The sequence below is a fragment of the Scyliorhinus torazame genome, chromosome 1 (genome assembly GCF_047496885.1).
Source record: "Scyliorhinus torazame isolate Kashiwa2021f chromosome 1, sScyTor2.1, whole genome shotgun sequence".
Lineage (NCBI taxonomy): Eukaryota > Metazoa > Chordata > Chondrichthyes > Carcharhiniformes > Scyliorhinidae > Scyliorhinus > Scyliorhinus torazame.
The window spans coordinates 222571129-222592778 of NC_092707.1; the positions used below are offsets into that span (position 1 = coordinate 222571129).

Sequence of the window (21650 nt, forward strand, 5' to 3'; positions counted from 1 at the left end):
ACGGCCTCGGCAGTGCCTATCTGTGACTCGGTCAAGCTCCCCAGCACCTCGGCCTTTCCCACCTGAGAGTGAGACATGTCCCGCAGAACTCCATTAAGGCCAGCCTCATACTAGGGGGACATTCTGCCTAGACCATCGGCATCATGGACTGCCGACTGCCCGACGCCTTGGATACCTTCACTAATGGTGCCGACATCGTGCACCAGGCTCTCCACTGCGGTTACCACCCTAGCAATGTTGGCCTTGATGACATGCATTGCCGGCAACATCTCCTGCTCTCGTAGCTTCCAGGACTCCTCCAATTGGCAATGGATTTGCTGGAATGTAACTGACATCTCCCTCTGAATGTCCTGACCGCTCCCTATTGTCGACAGGAATACGTCTTCCATAGGCTCAGCATCAGGTTGGGACCCAGCTGGGTCCTGGGATCCAGCTGACCCCCGACTGCTGTCTCGCCTGGGGGTTCCTGCCTCCACTTGATGTGCATCAACAACTGTGTGGTGCTCACCACTGTGCCCCAGAAGCCTGGCCATTTACATTTCCCACCGAGGATTGTGTATCTGTGCTGGTGGAGGTTGGGGATGACAGCGGTGACGCCTTGATCATGCCTTCCTCGGAGCTGCCCTCCGAGGTGGTCTCGTGGGAGGCTGGAGAGGGGGCCACTTGGGATGGGCCGGCACCGTCGGCTGGAGGATCTGCAGGAGAATGGACATGTGGTCATTGGGAGGGATGGGTCAGTCAGTAAGGTAATAACATCTCACGTTTGACAGGTCCTCCAAATGGAGCCCAGTGGTTCCTCACCTCTGCAGCATCCGCCGATTTCTGCTTGGGTGACTGCTCTGTCCTCAGGCACACTAGTCACCTCCAGAGTCCATTCCCCAAAGGAGGTGAGGAATCTTAAGTCCGGCACTCCACCGGCCAGTCTGGGCCGTCTCCTGAATATTGTGGGAGAGCTTTTCCTGAGGAAACACAAAGGGCATCGTTATCCACACGTGTTGTTCACAGTGGTGGGAGGGGAGGGGGGTGTGAAGGGAGGGGGAGGTGAAGGGATGGTTGGGGGGGTTGAAGGGAGGGGGAGGCGTAGGGAGGGTTGGGGGGGTTGAAGGGAGAGGACGGGGGGTGGAAGGAGGGATGGGGGCCGCACAGAGAGTTGGAAGGGGTGGGCGGATGCTTGCATGGAGCAGTAAAGGTCTGGCGGAAAGGGGACAGTAACTTCATTGCAGTGTTAATGTAAACCTACTTGTGACAATAAAGATTATTATTATTATTATTAATTTGAACTTGATATTAAGGTACACTGTCAGGAAAAGGTAGAAGCATTATCTAACTCATGCTTGTAACTAATGTCGAATAATCAACACTCACACTTGATTTAAAGAGAATAATGTTCCACTCTTGAACATAAACAAACAGCCATCATCTTAACACACATCCCAAAACATAAACTTAGACAAATTTCCAATATGTAGTTTTTTTTATTCGCTCATGGGATGTGAGTGTTGCAGGCTGTGCCAGCATTTATTGCCCATCCCTAATTGCCATCGAGGGAGCAGTTACGGGTCAACCACATTGCTGTGCGTCTGGAGTCACAAACCAGGTAAGGACAGCAGATTTCCTTCCCTAAAGGACATTAGTGAATCAGATAGTTGTTTTTTTAATGACAATTGACAACGGCTTCATGGTCATCATTAAGAGTTTTTTTAAATTCCAGATTTTTATTGAATTCAAATTTCACCATCTGGGAACCTGGGTCCCCAAAGCATTACCCTGGGTCTTGGGATTACTCGTCCAATGACATACCACTACAGCACCGCAATTTGTTTTGTAAACCCATCATTTTTTCTGTTCTGGACATGACACGACATGACTACTTACTAAAAACATAACTTTAAATGTTATTTTGCACTAATTATTTAACTTTAGAAAAGTAACAAGAATACAGTAAAGAATCAAACAAACCCATGCAGCGCCAAACCTGTGTGATATCTTCTAAAGGAAATTCTTTGCGAGTTAAGCTTGGGGAACCAATGGAAGGTTTCCTAATTGGTAATCGTGGAGACTTTGATATTTCCTGGCTGGTCCTTGAGAGTTTAGGTGATTTTCTAGCATCGAGATTAATTCTGTTGAGAAATGTACATGAATTAGCATGACATTTGGGCAATTGTGACAAATCACTCAAAGTTACAATATCCCTCAGTAGTTCGGGCAAATTTTAGCAGACTTGTGCTGTCCTGGTTGAAATGAAATCATTTCGAATCACACGTGGGACATGGTTTAGTCATCAAAAACTGAACAGGACAAAGGTTTTTAAAGTTGTCAGGGAGCTATATAAAATATTTCCCGAAGCATAAGGTGCATTTTTAATTTAGTTTTGTGTTGTAATCAATCTACTGAAAAGTGTTACAATCCGCAGCAGTAAAACAAAGATGTATATGCAGCTGGGGCCAAGAGAGCATTGTATTTCAAACTCTTAATCACAGAATAATAAAGTGCAGAAGAAGCCCTTCTGTTCATAGAGACTGCACCAACACATGAAAGACACAATACCTGTCTACGTAATCCCATTTACCAGCACTTGGTCCATAGCCTTGAATGCTATGATGTGCCAAGTGCTCATATTGAATGTTATGATGTGCCAAGTGCTCATCCAGGTACTTTTTAAAAGGATGTGAGGCAACCTTCTTCTACCACCCTCCCAGACAGTGCATTCCAGACCGTCACCACCTTCTGGGTAAAAAAAGTTTTTCCTCAAATCCCCCCTAGCGGCTTTTCACAGTAATTTCATTGAAGCCTACTTGTGACAATAAGCGATTATTATTATTAAACCTCCTGCCTCTCACCTTGAACTTGTGTCCCTTCATAACCTACCCTTCAACTCAGGGAACAGCTGCTCCCTATCTACCCTGTCCATGCTCCCTCATAATCTGTACACCTCGACCAGGTCGCCCCTCAGTCTTCTCTGCTCCAGAGAAAACAACCCAAGCCTATCCTACCTCTCTTCATACCTTAAATGCTCCATCCCAGGCAACATCCTGGTGAATCGTCTCTGCACCCCCTCCAGTGCAATCAGATCCTTCCTATAATGTGACCAGAATTGCACACAGTACTCCAGCTGTGGCCTCACCAAAGTTCTATACAACTCCAACATGACCTCCCTGCTTTTGTAATCTATGCCCGATTGAAAAAGGCAAATGTCCCATATGCCTTTTTCACCACCTTATTAACCTGACCTTCGGCCTTCAGAGATCCATGGGCACAGTGGTCAGCACTGTTGCTTCACAGCGCCAGGGTCCCAGGTTCAATTACCGGCTTGGGTCACTGTCTGTGCGGAGTCTGCACGTTTTCCCTGTGTCTGCGTGGGTTTCCTCCGGGTGCTCTGGTTTCCTCCCACAAGTCCTGAAAGACGTGCTGTTAGTTAATTTGGACACTTTGAATTCTCCCTCCGTGTACCTGAACAGGCACCGGAATGTGGCAACTAGGGGCTTTTCACAATAACTTCATTGCAGTGTTAATGTCAGCCGACTTGTGACCATAAAGATTGTCATTATTATTATTATGGACAAACATGCCAAGTTCCCTTTGTTCCTCAGAACTTCCCAGTGTCAGGCCATTTATTGAACACTTCCTTGTCCCATTACTCCTCATATTTTTCAGGGTGAAATTCCACCTGCCATTTTCCTGCCCATTTGACCATCTCGTTAATATCCTCCTGTAACACAAGACACTCTACTTCGCTGTTAACCACCCAGCCAAACTTTGTGTCATCCAGAAACTTACTGATCCCACCCCCACATAGTCATCTATGTTGTTTGTATAAATGCGGCATGGTAGCACAGGGTTAGCACTGTTGCTTCACAGTGCCAGGGTCCCAGGTTCAATTCCCGGCTTGGGTCACTGTCTGTGCGGAGTCTGCACATTCTCCTTGTGTCTGCGCGGGTTTCCTCTGGGTGCTCCAGTTTCTTCCCACATTCTGAATTCTCCCTCAATGTACCTGAACAGGTGCCGGAGTGTGGCGACCAGGGGATTTTCACAGTGGCTTTCTGACAATAAAAAAGATTATCAATAAAGATTATTATGACAAACAATAGGGGATCCAATACAGATCCCTAGCACACTAGCTCATAGTTACTAAAGCAGCCGTGTGTCATCACCCTTGTCTCCTACAGAATCCGCTATAACTATCGTTCTCCTGCACTTTGCCCTCCCCTGCTGAGCAACAGAGCCAGTTGTGGTGCAAGCCACAGGGGATTCCTGCACTGCCTGCCTGCCCTTTCTCGTGGTCACCCACATGTCTGCCAGCTCCTTGGGTGTGACCACGTCTCTATAACTCCTATCTATGATGCTTTCCGCCACCTGCATGCTCCTAAGTGCATCCAACTGCTGCTCCAACCGAACCACGCGGTCTGTGAGGAGCTGCCATTGGGTACACTTTCTGCAGACGTAATTGACTAGAACGCTGGAAGCGTCACGAATCTCCCACATCTCACAGTTAGAGCACTGCACCCCGCTGAGAGACAGTTAAGCACTGGTTAATTAATTTAAACTAAATACTTATTAAATTATTTGAATAAGTTGCAATTAACTATATGGTCCCTGGCGCTAGATTTCAAGTGTAAAATTAAATGCTAAATACTAATATACACCCTCAGGTTTAGTTACTCAGTGAATGAATTAGTTTTAATTAGTTTCTTCAATGTTTTTTTCAAATTCAACACATGTTCCCTATCAGCCAATAAGGTCACAGCCGTATTGTGATGTCACTTCTCAAGGGGAAAACAAGAGAGAGATTCAGACACAGAGTACTCGGTCGGCACGGTGGTTAGCACTGCTGCCTCACAGCTCCAGGGATTCGGATTAAATTCCGGCCTTGGGCGACTGTCTGTGTGGAGTGTGCATTTTCTCTCCATGTCTGCATGCGTTTCCTCTGGGTGTTCCGGTTTCTTCCCACAGTCCCAAGATATGCAGGTTAGGAGGATTGGCCAGGCTAAATTGCCCCTTGTGTCCGAAAGGTTAGGTGGGGCTACTGGATTATGGGAATGGGGTGGAGACCTGGGCTTATGTGGGGTGCTATTTCATAAAGGGCCTGTGCAGACCCAATGGGATAATGGCCTCCTTCTAGAACATAGAACATAGAACGATACAGCGCAGTGCAGGCCCTTCGGCCCACGATGTTGCACCGAAACAAAAGCCATCTAACCTACACTATGCCATTATCATCCATATGTTTATCCAATAAACTTTTAAATGCCCTCAATGTTGGCGAGTTCACTACTGTAGCAGGTAGGGCATTCCACGGCCTCACTACTCTTTGCGTAAAGAACCTACCTCTGACCTCTGTCCTATATCTATTACCCCTCAGTTTAAAGCTATGTCCCCTCGTGCCAGCCATTTCCATCCGCGGGAGAAGGCTCTCACTGTCCACCCTATCCAACCCCCTGATCATTTTGTATGCCTCTGCACTGTAAATTCTATGATTTCACTTACCTTCCCAGACTGCACTCTGGATTTCTCCCGTTCAGCTCCACTCCCGATGTGAAGGACTTACCTACCTTACCTGTGACTCACCAATCAGCTCTCTCCCTTGTAGTCACCTGCAGCAGGGCAGGCCACTCACTGGAAATTTGAGAGTGACAAATCAAGGGATTAAAAAGCACCTCCTCCCACCCAGCTCCCAAACTCACTCTTCGATGTGCCTCTCTCTGGATGTGTCTTCTCTGTCTCACTGGGACTGTGCAATCCTAAACAATTCAATCTCTCCTCATACGTTAGTCCTGCCATACCGGGAATCAATCTGGTAAATCTTCGCTGCACTCCCTCTAAAGCTAGAACATCATTCCTCAGATAAAGAAACCAAAACTGCACACAATATTCCAGGTGTGGTCTCACCAAGGCCCTGTATAATTGCAGTAAGACATCCCTGCTCCTGTACTCGAATCCTCTCGCTATGAAGGCCAACATACCATTTGCCTTCTTTACCGCCTGCTGTACCTGCATGTTTACCTTCAGTGACTGGTGTACGAGAACACCCAGATCTCGTTGCACATACGCCTCTCCTAATTTATGGCCATTCAGATAACAGTCTGCCTTCTTGTTTTTGCCACCTCGCATTTATCCAAATTATAACTGCATCTGCCATTCATTTGCCCACTCACTCAACTTGTCCAAATCACACTGAACGATCTCTGCATCCTCCTCACAGCTCACCCTCCCACCCAACTTGGTGTCATCTGCAAATCTGGAGATATGACACTTTGTTCTAGGTGGGAATTCGAAGCTGGGTGGGGAGGAGGTGCTTTTTATCCCTGGTAAGTGACTGGTAAGTAGTTTTTCTGTTTTCTTTTTCTTTTCATTGGTATATTTATTTATTTTTTCTTCATTGTTTTTTTTTGAGAAATTGTAGTTGTTGAAGTTAACCGAAGGTTTAAGACATGGCAGGAGATCTCAGACCCGTGTCATGCTCCTCGTGTGCAATGTGGGAGCTCAGGGACACGTTCACTGTCCCTGGCTCCTTCACGTGCAAGATGTGTGTCCAGTTGCAGCTCCTGTTAGACCGCTTGACGGCTCTGGAGCTGCGGATGGACTCACTTTGGAGCGTCCGCGATGCTGAGGACGTCGTGGATAGCACGTTTAGCGAGTTGATCACACCGCAGGTGAAAGGTACTGAGGGGGATAGAAAATGGGTGACCAAAAGGCAGAGCAAGAGTAGGAAGGCAGTGCAGGTGTCCCCTGCGGTCATCTCCCTGCAAAACAAATATACCGCTTTGGATACTGTTGAGGGAGATGGCACACCAGGGGAAGGCAGCAGCAGCCAGGTTCATGGCACCGTGGCTGGCTCTGCTGCGCAGCTGGGCAGGAAGAAGAATGGCAGGGCTATAGTGATAGGGGACTCAATCGTAAGGGGAATGGACAGGCGGTTCTGCGGACGCAATCGAGACCCCAGTATGGTATGTTGCCTCCCTGGTGCAAGGGTCAAGGATGTCTCGGAGCGGCTGCAGGACATTCTGGGGGGGGGGTGAACAGCCAGCTGTCGTGGTGTACATAGGCACCAACGACATAGGTAAAAAATGTGACGAGGTCCTACAAGCTGGATTCAGGGAGTTAGGAGTTAAACTAAAAAGTAGGACCTCAAAGGTAGTAATCTCAGGATTGCTACCAGTGCCACGAGCTAGTCAGAGTAGGAATGTCAGGATAGATAGGATGAATGCGTGGCTCGCGAGATGGTGCAAGAGGGAGGGATTCAAATTCCTGGGGCATTGGAACCGGTTCTGTGGGAGGTGGGACCAGTACAAACCGGATGGTCTGCACCTGGGCAGGACTGGAACCGATGTCCTTGTGGGGGTGTTTGCTAGAGCTGTTGGGGAGTGTTTAAACTAATGTGGCAGGGGGATGGGAACTGATGCAGGAAGTTGATTTCTCTTCCTGCTGATTTTACCTGCAGGAAGTGCAGCCATCTCCAGCTCCTCCAAGACCGAGTTAGGGAACTGGAGCTGGAGTTGGATGAACTTCGGATCATTCGGGAGGCAGAGGGGGTCATAGATAGCAGCTTCAGGGAATTAGTTACACCAAAGACTGGAGATAGATGGGTAACTGTAAGAGGGACTGGGAAGAAGCAGTCAGTGCAGGGATCCCCTGCGGTCGTTCCACTGAGTAACAAGTATACCTCTTTGGATACTTGTGGGGGGGGGGACTTACCAGGGGTAAGCCATGGGGTACGGGCCTCTGGCACGGAGTCTGTCCCTGTTGCTCAGAAGGGAAGGGGGGAGAGGAGCAGAGCATTTGTAATTGGGCACTCAATAGTCAGGGGCACAGATAGGAGATTTTGTGGGAGCGAGAGAGACTCACGTTTGGTATGTTGCCTCCCAGGTGCAAGGGTACGTGATGTCTCGGATCGTGTTTTCCGGGTCCTTAAGGGGGAGGGGGAGCAGCCCCAAGTCGTGGTCCACATTGGCACTAACGACATAGGTAGGAAAGGGGACAAGGATGTCAGGCAAGCTTTCAGGGAGCTAGGATGGAAGCTCAGAACGAGAACAAACAGAGTTGTTATCTCTGGGTTGTTGCCCGTGCCACGTGATAATGAGATGAGGAATAGGGAGAGAGAGCAATTAAACAGGGATGGTGCAGGCGGGAGGGATTCAGATTTCTGGATAACTGGGGCTCTTTCTGGGGAAGGTGGGACCTCTTCAGACAGGATGGTCTACATCTGAACCTGAGGGGCACAAATATCCTGGGGGGGAGATTTGTTAGTGCTCTTTGGGGGGGTTTAAACTAATGCAGCAGGGGCATAGGAACCTGGATTGTACTTTTAGGGTACGGGAGAATGAGAGTATAGAGGCCAGGAGCACAGATTTGACTTCGCAGGAGGGGGCCAGTGTTCAGGTAGGTGGTTTGAAGTGTGTCTACTTCAATGCCAGGAGTATACGAAATAAGGTAGGGGAACTGGCAGCATGGGTTGGTACCTGGGACTTCGATGTTGTGGCCATTTCGGAGACATGGATAGAGCAGGGACAGGAATGGATGTTGCAGGTTCCGGGGTTTAGGTGTTTTAGTAAGCTCAGAGAAGGAGGCAAAAGAGGGGGAGGTGTGGCGCTGCTAGTCAAGAGCAGTATTACGGTGGCGGAGAGGATGCTAGATGGGGACTCTTCTTCCGAGGTAGTATGGGCTGAGGTTAGAAACAGGAAAGGAGAGGTCACCCTGTTGGGAGTTTTCTATAGGCCTCCAAATAGTTCTAGGGATGTAGAGGAAAGGATGGCGAAGATGATTCTGGATAAGAGCGAAAGTAACAGGATAGTTATTATGGGACACTTTAACTTTCCAAATATTACTGGAAAAGATATAGTTCGAGTACATTAGATGGGTCGTTTTTTGTACAATATGTGCAGGAGGGTTTCCTGACACAATGGGCGCCATTCTCCGACCCCCCAGCAGGTCGGAGAATGGCCGTTGGCAGCCGTGAATCCCGCCCCCGCCGGTTGCCGAAGTCTCCGAAGGGAGAAAAGTCGACGGGGCGTTAATGGCGCCGCTGACGTTGGAGAATGGCACGGGTCTGCGCAAGGCAGCCGATTTTGGGCCTGCCGATATTCTCCCTTCCGGATGGGCCGAAGTCCCGTCAACGTGATGACCGTTCACGTTGACGTAAATCAAACCTCCTTTTCACTCACCAGCGTGGAGGTGAGTGACGGCCTAGGGGGTTGGCCGCTGGGCAGGCGATGGCGTGGCCGCAGTCTGAATGTGTGGGGAGAGGTGTGTCTCGGGTTGTGTGTGTGTGTGTGCGGCGGGGGGGGGGGGGGTTAAGAGTGGGCTGGGCTCCGGGAGAGTGCCGGGAGTGGGGTCCGTGCCGGGGAGGGGGATGGGGGGGGGTCCGTGCCGGGGAGGAAGTTGGGGTCCGTGCCGGGGAAGGGGATGGGGGGGGAGTCCGTGCCGGGGAGGGGGATGGGGGGGTCCGTGCCGGGGAGGAGGATGGGGGGGGGGGGGGGGGTCAGTGCCGGGGAGGAGGTTGGGGTCCGTGCCGGGGAGGGGGATGGGGGGTCCGTGCCGGGGAGGGGGATGGGGGGGTCCGTGCCGGGGAGGAGGATGGGGCGGGGTGGGTCCGTGCCGGGGAGGAGGTTGGGGTCCATGCCAGGGAGGAGGATGGGGGGGGGTCCGTGCCGGGGAGGAGGTTGGGGTCCGTGCCGGGGAGGGGGATGGGGGGGGTCCGTGCCGGGGAGGGGGATGGGGGGCTCCGTGCCGGGGAGGAGGATGGGGGGGGTGGGTCCATGCCGGGGAGGAGGTTGGGGTCCGTGCCGGGGAGGGGGATGGGGGGGGAGGTCCGTGCCGGGGAGGAGGTTGGGGTCCGTGCCGGGGAGGGGGATGGGGTGTCCGTGCCGGGGAGGGGGATGGGGGGGTCCGTGCCGGGGAGGGGGATGGGGGAGGGCGGTCCGTGCCGGGGAGGAGGTTGGGGTCCGTGCCGGGGAGGGGGATGGGGGGTCCGTGCCAGGGAGGAGGTTGGGGTCCGTGCCGGGGAGGGGGATGGGGCATCCGTGCCGGGGAGGGAGATGGGGGGGTCCGTGCTGGGGAGGAGGATGGGGCGGTGGGGTCCGTGCCGGGGAGGAGGTTGGGGTCCATGCTGGGCAGGGGGATGGGGGGTGGGGGTCCGTGCCGGGGAGGAGGTTGGGGTCCGTGCCGGGGAGGGGGATGGGGGGTCCGTGCCAGGGAGGAGGTTGGGGTCCGTGCCGGGGAGGGGGATGGGGCATCCGTGCCGGGGAGGGAGATGGGGGGGTCCGTGCTGGGGAGGAGGATGGGGCGGTGGGGTCCGTGCCGGGGAGGAGGTTGGGGTCCATGCTGGGCAGGGGGATGGGGGGTGGGGGTCCGTGCCGGGGAGGAGGTTGGGGTCCGTGCCGGGGAGGGGGATGGGGGGTCCGTGCCGGGGAGGGGGATGGGGGTGGTCCGTGCCGGGGAGGAGGAGGGGGCGGGGGGGGGTCTGTGCCGGGGAGGAGATTGGGGTCCGTGCCGGGGAGGAGGATGAGGGGGGGGGGATGGGGGGGCGGGAGGAGGATGGGGGGGGGGGGAGGAGGATGGGGCGGTGGGGTCCGTGCCGGGGAGGAGGTTGGGGTCCATGCTGGGCAAGGGGGATGTGGGGGGGGTCCGTGCCGGGGAGGAGGTTGGGGTCTGTGCCGGGGAGGGGGATGGGGGGCGGTCCGTGCCGGGGAGGGGGATGGGGGGCCGTGCCGGCGAGGAGGTTGGGGTCTGTGCCGGGGAGGGGGACGGGGGGTCCGTGCCGGGGAGGGGTATGGGGGGCTCCGTGCCAGGGAGGAGGATGGGGGGGGGGCTCCATGCCGGGGAGGAGGTTGGGGTCCGTGCCGGGGAGGGGGATGGGGGGGGGGGGGGGGGAGGTCCGTGCCGGGGAGGAGGTTGGGGTCCGTGCCGGGGAGGGGGACGGGGGGTCCGTGCCGGGGAGGGGGATGGGGGGAGTCCGTGCCGGGGAGGAGGTTGGGGTCCGTGCCGGGGGGCGGGACGGGTTGTCCGTGCCGGGGAGGGGGATGGGGGGGTCCGTGCCGGGGAGGAGGATGGGGGAGGGGGGTCCGTGCTGGGGAGGAGGTTGGAGTCCGTGCCGGGGAGGGGGATGGGGGTGGTGGTGGTCCGTGCCGGGGAGGAGGTTGGGGTCCGTGCCGGGGAGGGGGATGGGGTGTCCGTGCCGGGGAGGGGGATGGGGGGGTCCGTGCCGGGGAGGGGGGGTGCGAGGGCAAGTGAGTTGGTCCACCTGGCCAGGTGCCAGCCTCCAACAGTTGGACCCATGCGGTCCATGCCACCTGGCTGGGGCGGAAGGAGGGGATATGGGCAATGATGACATGTCGTCGTTCCCCCCCGCCCCCCCCCCCCCCCCAACCAGGCCGTCATGTTTTCCGATCATCCAGCGATGTTGGCCGCCGTGGCGGCAGCCGCTAATGTTCATGTTGCCCTGGATGAGGAGGAGGAGGAGGAGCATGCCAGAGAGGCGGCGCAGGCTGCCGCAGAGGGGCAGGCGGCAGCCGCCCAGGCTGGAGGGACACCTGACCGACAGGACGAGGAGGGGGAGGAGGACGTCGCGGCCCCACGGCAACGGAGGCACCCGAGGGCGCCCTGTGTGTACCGGCCCCGGCTGTCTTACCAGGACTTCATGGACCGGGAATGCAGGAGGAGACTCCGGATGAGGCGGGAAACCGTGGCACACATCTGCCACCTGCTGGCACACCTGTCACCGCGTGGCACTGGCGGGGGCCACCCTCTCCCCGTGTCCGTCAAGGTTACGGTGGCCCTGAACTTTTATGCAACGGGGTCATTCCAGGCACCGAGTGGGGACCTGTCCGGCATAACGCAGACATCGGTGCATCCGGGCAGTGACAGATGCCCTATATGCCATGGCGCACCGCTACATCCGCTTCCCTGTGGACCGGGCCAGCCAAGATGCCCGGGCCGTGGGCTTCTCTGCCGTGGCCGGGTTCCCCATGGTCCAGGGCGCGATCGATGGGATGCACGTCGCCGTGCGGCCACCTGCAGATAACAGGGCCGTGTTCACCAATAGGAAGGGGACCTATTCGATGAACGTACAGGTGGTCTGCGACCACCGCATGATGATCCTGCAAGTCTGCGCCCGTTACCCAGGCAGTGTAAACAACTCATACGTGTTGTCATGGTCATCCATCCCCAGCATGTACGAGGGACGCCATCCCCGGCTGAGGGGCTGGTTGCTGGGCGACAGGGGCTACCCATTGCGATCGTGGGCGCTGGGCGAGGTACTAAATGAATACTTTGCATCAGTATTCACCAAAGAGAAGGAATTGGTAGATGTTGAGTCTGGAGAAGGGGGTGTAGATAGCATGGGTCACATTGTGATCCAAAAAGACGAGGTGTTGGGTGTCTTAAAAAATATTAAGGTAGATAAGTCCCCAGGGCCGGATGGGATCTACCCCAGAATACTGAAGGAGGCTGGAGAGGAAATTGCTGAGGCCTTGACAGAAATCTTTGGATCCTCGCTGTCTTCAGGGGATGTCCCGGAGGACTGGAGAATAGCCAATGTTGTTCCTCTGTTTAAGAAGGGTGGCAGGGATAATCCCGGGAACTACAGGCCGGTGAGCCTTACTTCAGTGGTAGGGAAATTACTGGAGAGAATTCTTCGAGACAGGATCTACTCCCATTTGGAAGCAAATGGACGTATTAGTGAGAGGCAGCACGGTTTTGTGAAGGGGAGGTCGTGTCTCACTAACTTGATCGAGTTTTTCGAGGAGGTCACTAAGATGATTGATGCAGGTAGGGCAGTAGATGTTGTCTATATGGACTTCAGTAAGGCCTTTGACAAGGTCCCTCATGGTAGACTAGTACAAAAGGTGAAGTCACACGGGATCAGGGGTGAACTGGCAAGGTGGATACAGAACTGGCTAGGCCATAGAAGGCAGAGGGTAGCAATGGAGGGATGCTTTTCTAATTGGAGGGCTGTGACCAGTGGTGTTCCACAGGGATCAGTGCTGGGACCTTTGCTCTTTGTAGTATATATAAATGATTTGGAGGAAAATGTAACTGGTCTGATTAGTAAGTTTGCAGACGACACAAAGGTTGGTGGAATTGCGGATAGCGATGAGGACTGTCTGAGGATACAGCAGGATTTAGATTGTCTGGAGACTTGGGCGGAGAGATGGCAGATGGAGTTTAACCTGGACAAATGTGAGGTAATGCATTTTGGAAGGGCTAATGCAGGTAGGGAATATACAGTGAATGGTAGAACCCTCAGGAGTATTGAAAGTCAAAGAGATCTAGGAGTACAGGTCCACAGATCACTGAAAGGGGCTACACAGGTGGAGAAGGTAGTCAAGAAGGCATACGGCATGCTTGCCTTCATTGGCCGGGGCATTGAGTATAAGAATTGGCAAGTCATGTTGCAGCTGTATAGAACCTTAGTTAGGCCACACTTGGAGTATAGTGTTCAATTCTGGTCGCCACACTACCAGAAGGATGTGGAGGCTTTAGAGAGGGTGCAGAAGAGATTTACCAGAATGTTGCCTGGTATGGAGGGCATAAGCTATGAGGAGCGATTGAATAAACTCGGTTTGTTCTCACTGGAACGAAGGAGGTTGAGGGGCGACCTGATAGAGGTATACAAAATTATGAGGGGCATAGACAGAGTGGATAGTCAGAGGCTTTTCCCCAGGGTAGAGGGGTCAATTACTAGGGGGCATAGGTTTAAGGTGAGAGGGGCAAAGTTTAGAGTAGATGTACGAGGCAAGTTTTTTACGCAGAGGGTAGTGGGTGCCTGGAACTCACTACCGGAGGAGGTAGTGGAGGCAGGGACGATAGGGACATTTAAGGGGCATCTTGACAAATATATGAATAGGATGGGAATAGAAGGATACGGACCCAGGAAGTGTAGAAGATTGTAGTTTAGTCGGGCAGTATGGTCGGCACGGGCTTGGAGGGCCGAAGGGCCTGTTCCTGTGCTGTACATTTCTTTGTTCTTTGTTCTTTGTGGCTGATGACGCCTATACGGAGGCCACACAATGAGGCGGAGAACCGCTACAATGATGCCCATGTAGCGACAAGGGGAGTGATAGAGAGGTGCTTTGGCGTGCTGAAGATGCGTTTCAGGTGCCTGGACCTCTCTGGGGGCGCCCTCCAGTATTGGTCAGATAGGGTCCGCCGCATCATTGTGGTGTGCTGCGTCCTGCACAGTATAGCCCAGCAGAGGGGCGATGTGCCGCAGGCAGAGGAGGGCGGAGTGGAGGAGCAGCAGGAAGAGGCGCAGTCCTCCCCAGATAAGGGGGGTGGGGGCAATGGTCAGGGCAGACGGGGTAGACACAGGCAGGTGGCTGTCCACCGTTACCGGCTGGCCCAGCGGGCACGGGACAGACTGATAGCCGCCCGCTTCACTGACTAGATGGGCGTGGGCATCGGGTAGTATGGCCACAGACCGCACACCATGGTGTAACATTGACTTTAATAACCAAAGGAGTTCATGCACGTGCCCTAGCCCCTAAAACTCATCTGTGCCCTGCACCCGTGCCAACTTACTCAGTGTCTAATTGTTTGGCCTTACGGGCCCTTTGACTACGTCTACGTGGTTCCCCAGACGGTATAGCAGAACTGGAGGTGGACTCCTGTGATTCCTGCCCTCTGACACGGGATCCCTTTGGCGGCCGTTTCCTGGGGCGTCCTGGCCTAGATGGGCCAGGCTGCGGCCCGGGCGACTGGGATGGCGAGCTGCCAGCCTGTCCTGCCCGTTGCCCACCCGATGCACCTGGGACGGAGGGGGGGGGGGGGGGGGGGGGGGGAGTCCGAGGTGTCGCGGTGTTCCGGGACCTCCCCTACAGGGGGAGCCGGGACGGACCACACCACCTCCTCCTCCCTCGGGGTGCCCGATGGCCCCCAGGCCTCTACATGGGTGGGAGATGCGAACAGACTGGCCATCCGACGCCCCCCCGACATCTGGCGCTGCCAGTCCTGGAGGCCCGTGCTGGTATCGACAGGGGTCTGCAGGTTTGCAGCCATGGAGCCCAGGGGATTGGCAAACCCTGTCTGTGACAGTGCGACGCCGGCTCGCACATGGCCACTGGCGCCGATGCCCTCAGCGATGGCCTGCTGAGACTGGGCCATGGCCTGCAGAGACTGGGCCATGGCCTACAGAGACTGGGCTATGGCCTGCTGAGACTGGGCTATGGTGTTGAGCGCCTCTGCCATCTGGCGCTGGCACTGGCTCATGGCCTCCTGTGAGAGGGCAGTCGTGTCCTGGGCCACAGACGCTGCCCGCACGGAAAGCCCCAGGCCTCGCAAACCGTTCGCCATGTCTGACACCGTCGCACCCATTGCCTCCACCGCGGACGGCACCCGTGCGGTGTCAGCCTGGGTGGCACGCATGACCGGCACCACTTCCAGCTCCTGGACGCAGGTGGACACCTCCACCTGCGACTGCAGCCACCGCAAGCCGGCCGTCACCCTCTTCGCTCGTCTCCGGGTCGGTGGTTGCATCGGATCTATGTGTGGGTGTGGAAACTCCAGGAACCCGGGATCCATCTGGGCGGCAGATGTTCGCTTGGGCTGGGCTGCCCTCCGACCGCCCGGCCCCTCTGCTGCTCCTACCTCCACCTGCTGTACCGGGATGGCTGTGTTGTGCGCACCAGTGAGTGTACCAGACGCCTCATCACTAAAGTGCCCAACCGAGGTGAGTGTTTCTGCGATGGTGGAGGGTGTTGGTGACAGCAGTGGCGTTGTGTCGTGCTCTTCGTCCCACTCTGAGTCCATGTCACTTTGGGGTGGGGGTTCGTCTCCACCCATCCACTCTGAGTCACTGTCCGGTATTTCGTCTTCCTGGGTAGTGCTGTCCCGGGTAGGGGTGTCCTGGGTAGTGCTGTCCCGGGTAGGGGTGTCCTGGGTAGTGGTGTCCTGGGTAGTGGTGACCTGGTAGTGGTGTCCTGGGTAGTGGTGTCCTGGGTAGTGGTGTCCTGGGTAGTGGTGTCCTGGGTCGTGGTGTCCTGGGTCGTGGTGTCCTGGCTCGGATGTGACGGGGGCCTGTGGCTGCCCCCTTGTCGCTGGGTGGTCGCTCCCGCACATGACGGGGGTGTCGTCTCCCTGTTGCTCCAGGTCTCTCCGTCTCCCGTGGTGTGCGAGGGGCATCCTGCGGGCGTCGCATGCTGGAGGGTCCGGGTCTCTCTGTCTCCCGTGGCCTCCGAGGGGCATCCTGCGGGCGTCGTATGCTGGAGGGTCCGGGTCTCTCTGTCTCCCGTGGCCTCCGAGGGGCATCCTGCGAGCGTCGCATGCTGGAGGGTCCGGGTCTCTCTGTCTCCCGTGGCCTCCGAGGGGCATCCTGCAGGCGGTCTGCATCTGCGGGGATGGGTGCCTGGACGTTTGGTCCTGCGATACACAATGAAGCATGCATGGTTAGACACGCAGGCAGTGATCAGGTGATATGGGGGAGGGGGGATATGGGGGAGGGGGGATATGGGGACGGGCTGTCGGTGGCTCACTTGCTAGTACGCCCCCGACCTCTGCATCAGCAACCTCCCGGTCCTCAGGTCCGCCAGCCAGTTCCAGGGCCCATTCCTCGTGTTCGGTCAGTGGCCTCTCATCAGCGGGGCCTCCTCCAGTCCTCACATGCTCCCTATTGTTGTGTGCGCGCTTCTCCTGTTGGGGGGGGGGGGTGGGGGTGGTGGCAGGGGTAAAAGGCAACATTGTTAGGCAGGTATATGAATGCGCGCCATCGGTTGCGCGTGCATTGCAGAGGTTAAGGTTAGTGCTGGATTCACTTGGGGATATGGGGGAGGGGGGATATGGGGGAGGGGGGATATGGGAGAGGGAGGATATGGGGGAGGGGGGCTATGGGGGAGGGGGGTATGGGGAGGGGGATATGGGGGAGGGGGGATATGGGGGATATGGGGGAGGGGGAATATTGGGGAGGGGGAATATGGGGGAGGGGGGATATGGGGGAGGGGGGATATGGGGGAGGGGGGATATGGGGAGGGGGGATATGGGGAGGGGGGATATGGGGAGGGGTGATAGGAGGGAGGGGGGATATGGGGGAGGGGGGATATGGGGAGGGGGATATGCGGGATATGGGGGGGTGGATATGGGGGATGGGGATATGGGGGGATATGGGGGAGGGGGGATATGTGGATATGGGGAGGGGGATATGGGGAGGGGGATATGGGGGAGGGGGCTATGGGGGAGGGGGGCTATGGGGGAGGGGGGATATGGGGGAGGGGGGATATGGGGGAGGGGGGATATGGGGAGGGGGGATATGGGGAGGGGGGATATGGGGAGGGGGGATATGGGGAGGGGGGATATGGGGAGGGGGGATATGGGGGGAATATGGGGGAGGGGGAATATGGGGGAGGGGGGATATGGGGGAGAGGGGGATATGGGGAGGGGGGATATGGGGAGGGGGAATATGGGGGATATGAGGGAGGGGGATATGGGGGAGGGGGGGTATGGGGAGGGGGGTATGGGGAGGGGGATATGGGGAGGGGGATATGGGGAGGGGGGATATGGGGGAGGGTGGATATGGGGCAGGGGGGATATGGGGGAGGGGGGATATGGGGGAGGGGGGATATGGGGGAGGGGGATATGGGGGAGGGGGGATATGGGGGAGGGGGGATATGGGGAGGGGGATATGGGGAGGGGGATATGGGGGATATGGGGGAGGGGGGATATGGCGGATATGTGGATATGGGGAGGGGGATATGGGGGAGGGGGGCTATGGGGGAGGGGGGATATGGGGGAGGGGGGATATGGGGAGGGGGGATATGGGGGAGGGGGGATATGGGGGAGGGGGGATATGGGGGAGGGGGATATGGGGAGGGGGATATGGGGAGGGGGGATATGGGGAGGGGGGATATGGGAGGAATATGGGGGAGGGGGAATATGGGGGAGGGGGATATGGGGAGAGGGGGATATGGAGATATGAGGGAGGGGGATATGGGGGAGGGGGGATATGGGGGAGGGGGATATGGGGGAGGGGGGATATGGGGGAGGGGGATATGGGGGATATGGGGGAGGGTGGATATGGGGCAGGGGGGATATGGGGGAGGGGGGATATGGGGGAGGGGGGATATGGGGGAGGGGGGATATGGGGGAGGGGGATATGGGGGAGGGGGGATATGGGGGAGGGTGGATATGGGGGAGGGGGATATGGGGGAGGGGCGGATAGGGGGGATATGGGGGAGGGGGGGATATGGGGGAGAGGGGATATGGGGGAGGGGGGATATGGGGGAGCCTCACCCTGCCTGCTCTGACGAGGTCGTTCACCTTCTTGTGGCACTGGGTGCCTGTCCGTGGTGTCAGGGCCACAGCGGTGACGGCCTCTGCCACCTCCCTCCACAGACGCCGGCTGTGGCATGGGGCAACTCTGCGGCCGTGCCCAGGATACAGGGCGTCCCTTCTCTGCTCCACTGCGTCCAGGAGCGCCTCCACATCCCGTGACTCGAACCTCGGGGCTGAGCGGCGGCCAGCCATCCAGTCGGGTGTTCCGGTCGGGTGTTCCGGTCGGGTGTTCCGGTCGGGTGGGGGGGAGCAGCGCGGCCTTATGAGCCGTCATGCAGTGCGGCGCGTATGACGCTGCACGGCGTGAACCACGTGCGCAAGCGCGGATCCCGTTACGTCGCTGCTAGCCCATTTCGGGCCTGAGACTTTTGACCCATTTTTCCGGCGTGACGCAAGTCGGATTTGCGACGTTTTTGGCGCCGATCGGCGGACTTTGCGCCGACAACGGAGAATTTCGCCCAATATGTTGACAGGCCAACAAGAGGCGAGGCCTCTTTGGATTTGGTTTTGGGTAATGAACCAGGCCAGGTGTTGGATTTGGAGGTAGGAGAGCACTTTGGGGACAGTGACCACAATTCGGTGACGTTTACGTTAGTGATGGAAAGGGATAAGTCGAGCGAGGGAACCGTGGTTTACCAAAGAAGTGGAATCTCTTGTTAAGAGGAAGAAGGAGGCCTATTTGAAGATGAGGTGTGAAGTTTCAGTTGGAGTGATTGATAGTTACAAGGTAGCGAGGAAGGATCTAAAGAGAGAGCTAAGACGAGCAAGGAGGGGACATGAGAAGTATTTGGCAGGTAGGATCAAGGAAAACCCAAAAGCTTTCTATAGGTATGTCAGGAATAAAAGAATGACTCGGGTAAGAGTAGGGCCAGTCAAGGACAGGGATGGGAAGTTGTGTGTGGAGTCTGAAGAGATAGGCGAGATACTAAATGAATATTTTTCGTCAGTATTCACTCAGGAAAGATAATGTTGTGGAGGAGAATGCTGAGACCCAGGCTATTAGAATAGATGGCATTGAGGTACGTAGGGAAGAGGTGTTGGCAATTCTGGACAGACTGAAAATAGATAAGTCCCCGGGGCCTGATGGGATTTATCTTAGGATTCTCTGGGAAGCCAGGGAAGAGATTGCTGGGCTTTGATTTTTATGTCATCATTGGCTACAGGAATAGTGCCAGAGGACTGGAGGATAGCAAATGTGGTCCCTTTGTTCAAAAAGGGGAGTAGAGACAACCCCGGCAACTATAGACCGGTGAGCTTCACGTCTGTTGTGGGTAAAGTCTTGGAGGGGATTATAAGAGACAAGATTTACAATCATCTAGATAGGAATAATATGATCAGGGATAGTCAGCATGGCTTTGTGAAGGGTAGGTCATGCCTTACAAACCTTATCGAGTTCTTTGAGAAGGTGACTGAACAGGTAGACGAGGGTAGAGCAGTTGATGTGGTGTATATGGATTTCAGTAAAGCGTTTGATAAGGTTCCCCACGGTAGGCTATTGCAGAAAATATGGAGGCTGGGGATTGAGGGTGATTTAGAGATGTGGATCAGAAATTGGTTAGCTGAAAGAAGACAGAGGGTGGTGGTTGATGGGAAATGTTCAGAATGGAGTTCAGTTACAAGTGGCGTACCACAAGGATCTGTTCTGGGGCCGTTGCTGTTTGTCATTTTTATCAACGACATAGAGGAGGGCGCAGAAGGGTGGGTGAGTAAATTTGCAGACGACACTAAAGTCGGTGGCGTTGTCGACAGTGCGGAAGGATGTAGCAGATGACAGAGGGACATAGATAAGCTGCAGAGCTGGGCTGAGAGGTGGCAAATGGAGTTTAATGCAGAAAAGTGTGAGGTGATTCACTCTGGAAGGAATAACGGGAATGCGGAATATTTGGCTAATGGTAAAGTTCTTGGAAGTGTGGATGAGCAGAGGGTGTCCTCTGTACATAGATCCCTGAAAGTTGCCACCCAGGTTGATAGGGTTGTGAAGAAGGCCTATGGAGTGTTGGCCTTTATTGGTAGAGGGATTGAGTTCCAGAGTCATGAGGTCATGTTGCAGCTGTACAAAACTCTGGTATGGCCGCATTTGGAGTATTGTGTACAGTTCTGGTCACCGCATTATAGGAAGGACGTGGAAGCTTTGGAGCGGGTGCAGAGGAGATTTACCAGGATGTTGCCTGGTATGGAGGGAAAATCTTATGAGGAAAGGCTGATGGACTTGAGCTTGTTTTCGTTAGAGAGAACAAGGTTAAGAGGAGACTTAATAGAGGCATACAAAATGATCAGGGGGTTAGATAGGGTGGACAGGGAGAGCCTTCTCCCGCGGATGGAAATGGCTAGCACGAGGGGACATAGCTTTAAACTGAGGGGTAATAGATATAGGACAGAGGTCAGAGGTAGGTTCTTTACGCAAAGAGTGGTGAGGCCGTGGAATGCCCTACCTGCAACAGTAGTGAACTCGCCAACATTGAGGGCATTTAAAAGTTTATTGGATAAGCATATGGATGATAATGGCATAGTGTAGGTTAGATGGCTTTTGTTTCGGTGCAACATCGTGGGCCGAAGGGCCTGTACTGCGCTGTATCGTTCTATGTTCTATGTTCTAAGTTGGAAAGTAGTAAAACAGGGACAGAAACAAAAGGCAGTAAGGGGGAAAGTGTAAGGAGGTAGTGATGGGCAAGCTAATAGGGCTAAAGGTAGACAAGTCTCCTGGAAGTTGGAAGGTAGTAAAACAGGGACAGAAATAAAAGGCAGTAAGGGGGAAAGTGTAAGGCAGAGAAGCCATAGTCAAAAATCAAAAACTGTACAAGGTACAGTGACTGAGGGGAGCTCAGTGAATAGGACCAGGAATACTAAAAGGAATAAAACGGGAAGTAAAAACATTAATGGTCAGCGACGCGGCAGGTTGTTACATGAAGATATGGGTTCGACGACAAGGAAAATTAGGAGAAAGGTTAAGAGGAAATATAACTTAGGAGAGGTTACTGATCGAGGTGTTAAGATTCAGAACATAGGTTAAAAAAAAACAACATAAGTGTACTTTACCTGAATGCTCGTAGTATTCGGAATAAGATAAATGAGTTGATGGCGCAAATCATCGTGAATGACTATGATTTAGTGGCCATTACTGAAACATGGTTAAAGGATGGTCACGACTGGGAGTTAAATATCCAAGGGTATCAAACTATTCGGAAGGACAGAGTGGATGGTAAGGGACGTGGTGTAGCTCTGTTATTTAAGGATGACATTCGGGCAATAGTAAGGGATGACATCGGTGCTATGAAGGATAAGGTTTAATCCATTTGGGTGGAAATTAGGAATAGTAAGGCGTAAAAGTCACTGATAGGAGTAGTCCATAGGCCACCAAATAGTAACATTATGGCGGGGCAGGCAATAAACAAAGA

General features: G+C 54.9%; 1 protein-coding gene across 2 annotated transcripts in view; it reads right to left on the reverse strand.

The window, feature by feature from the left end:
• The window catches only part of tulp4a (TUB like protein 4a), a 691812-nt gene that overhangs the window by 182634 nt on the left and 487528 nt on the right, over positions 1-21650 (reverse strand). For both annotated transcript variants that reach the window (XM_072502637.1, XM_072502627.1), the window contains one exon: positions 1976-2120. In XM_072502637.1, the coding sequence (XP_072358738.1) occupies positions 1976-2120 (145 nt within the window). The remainder of the gene's footprint in view (positions 1-1975; positions 2121-21650) is intronic.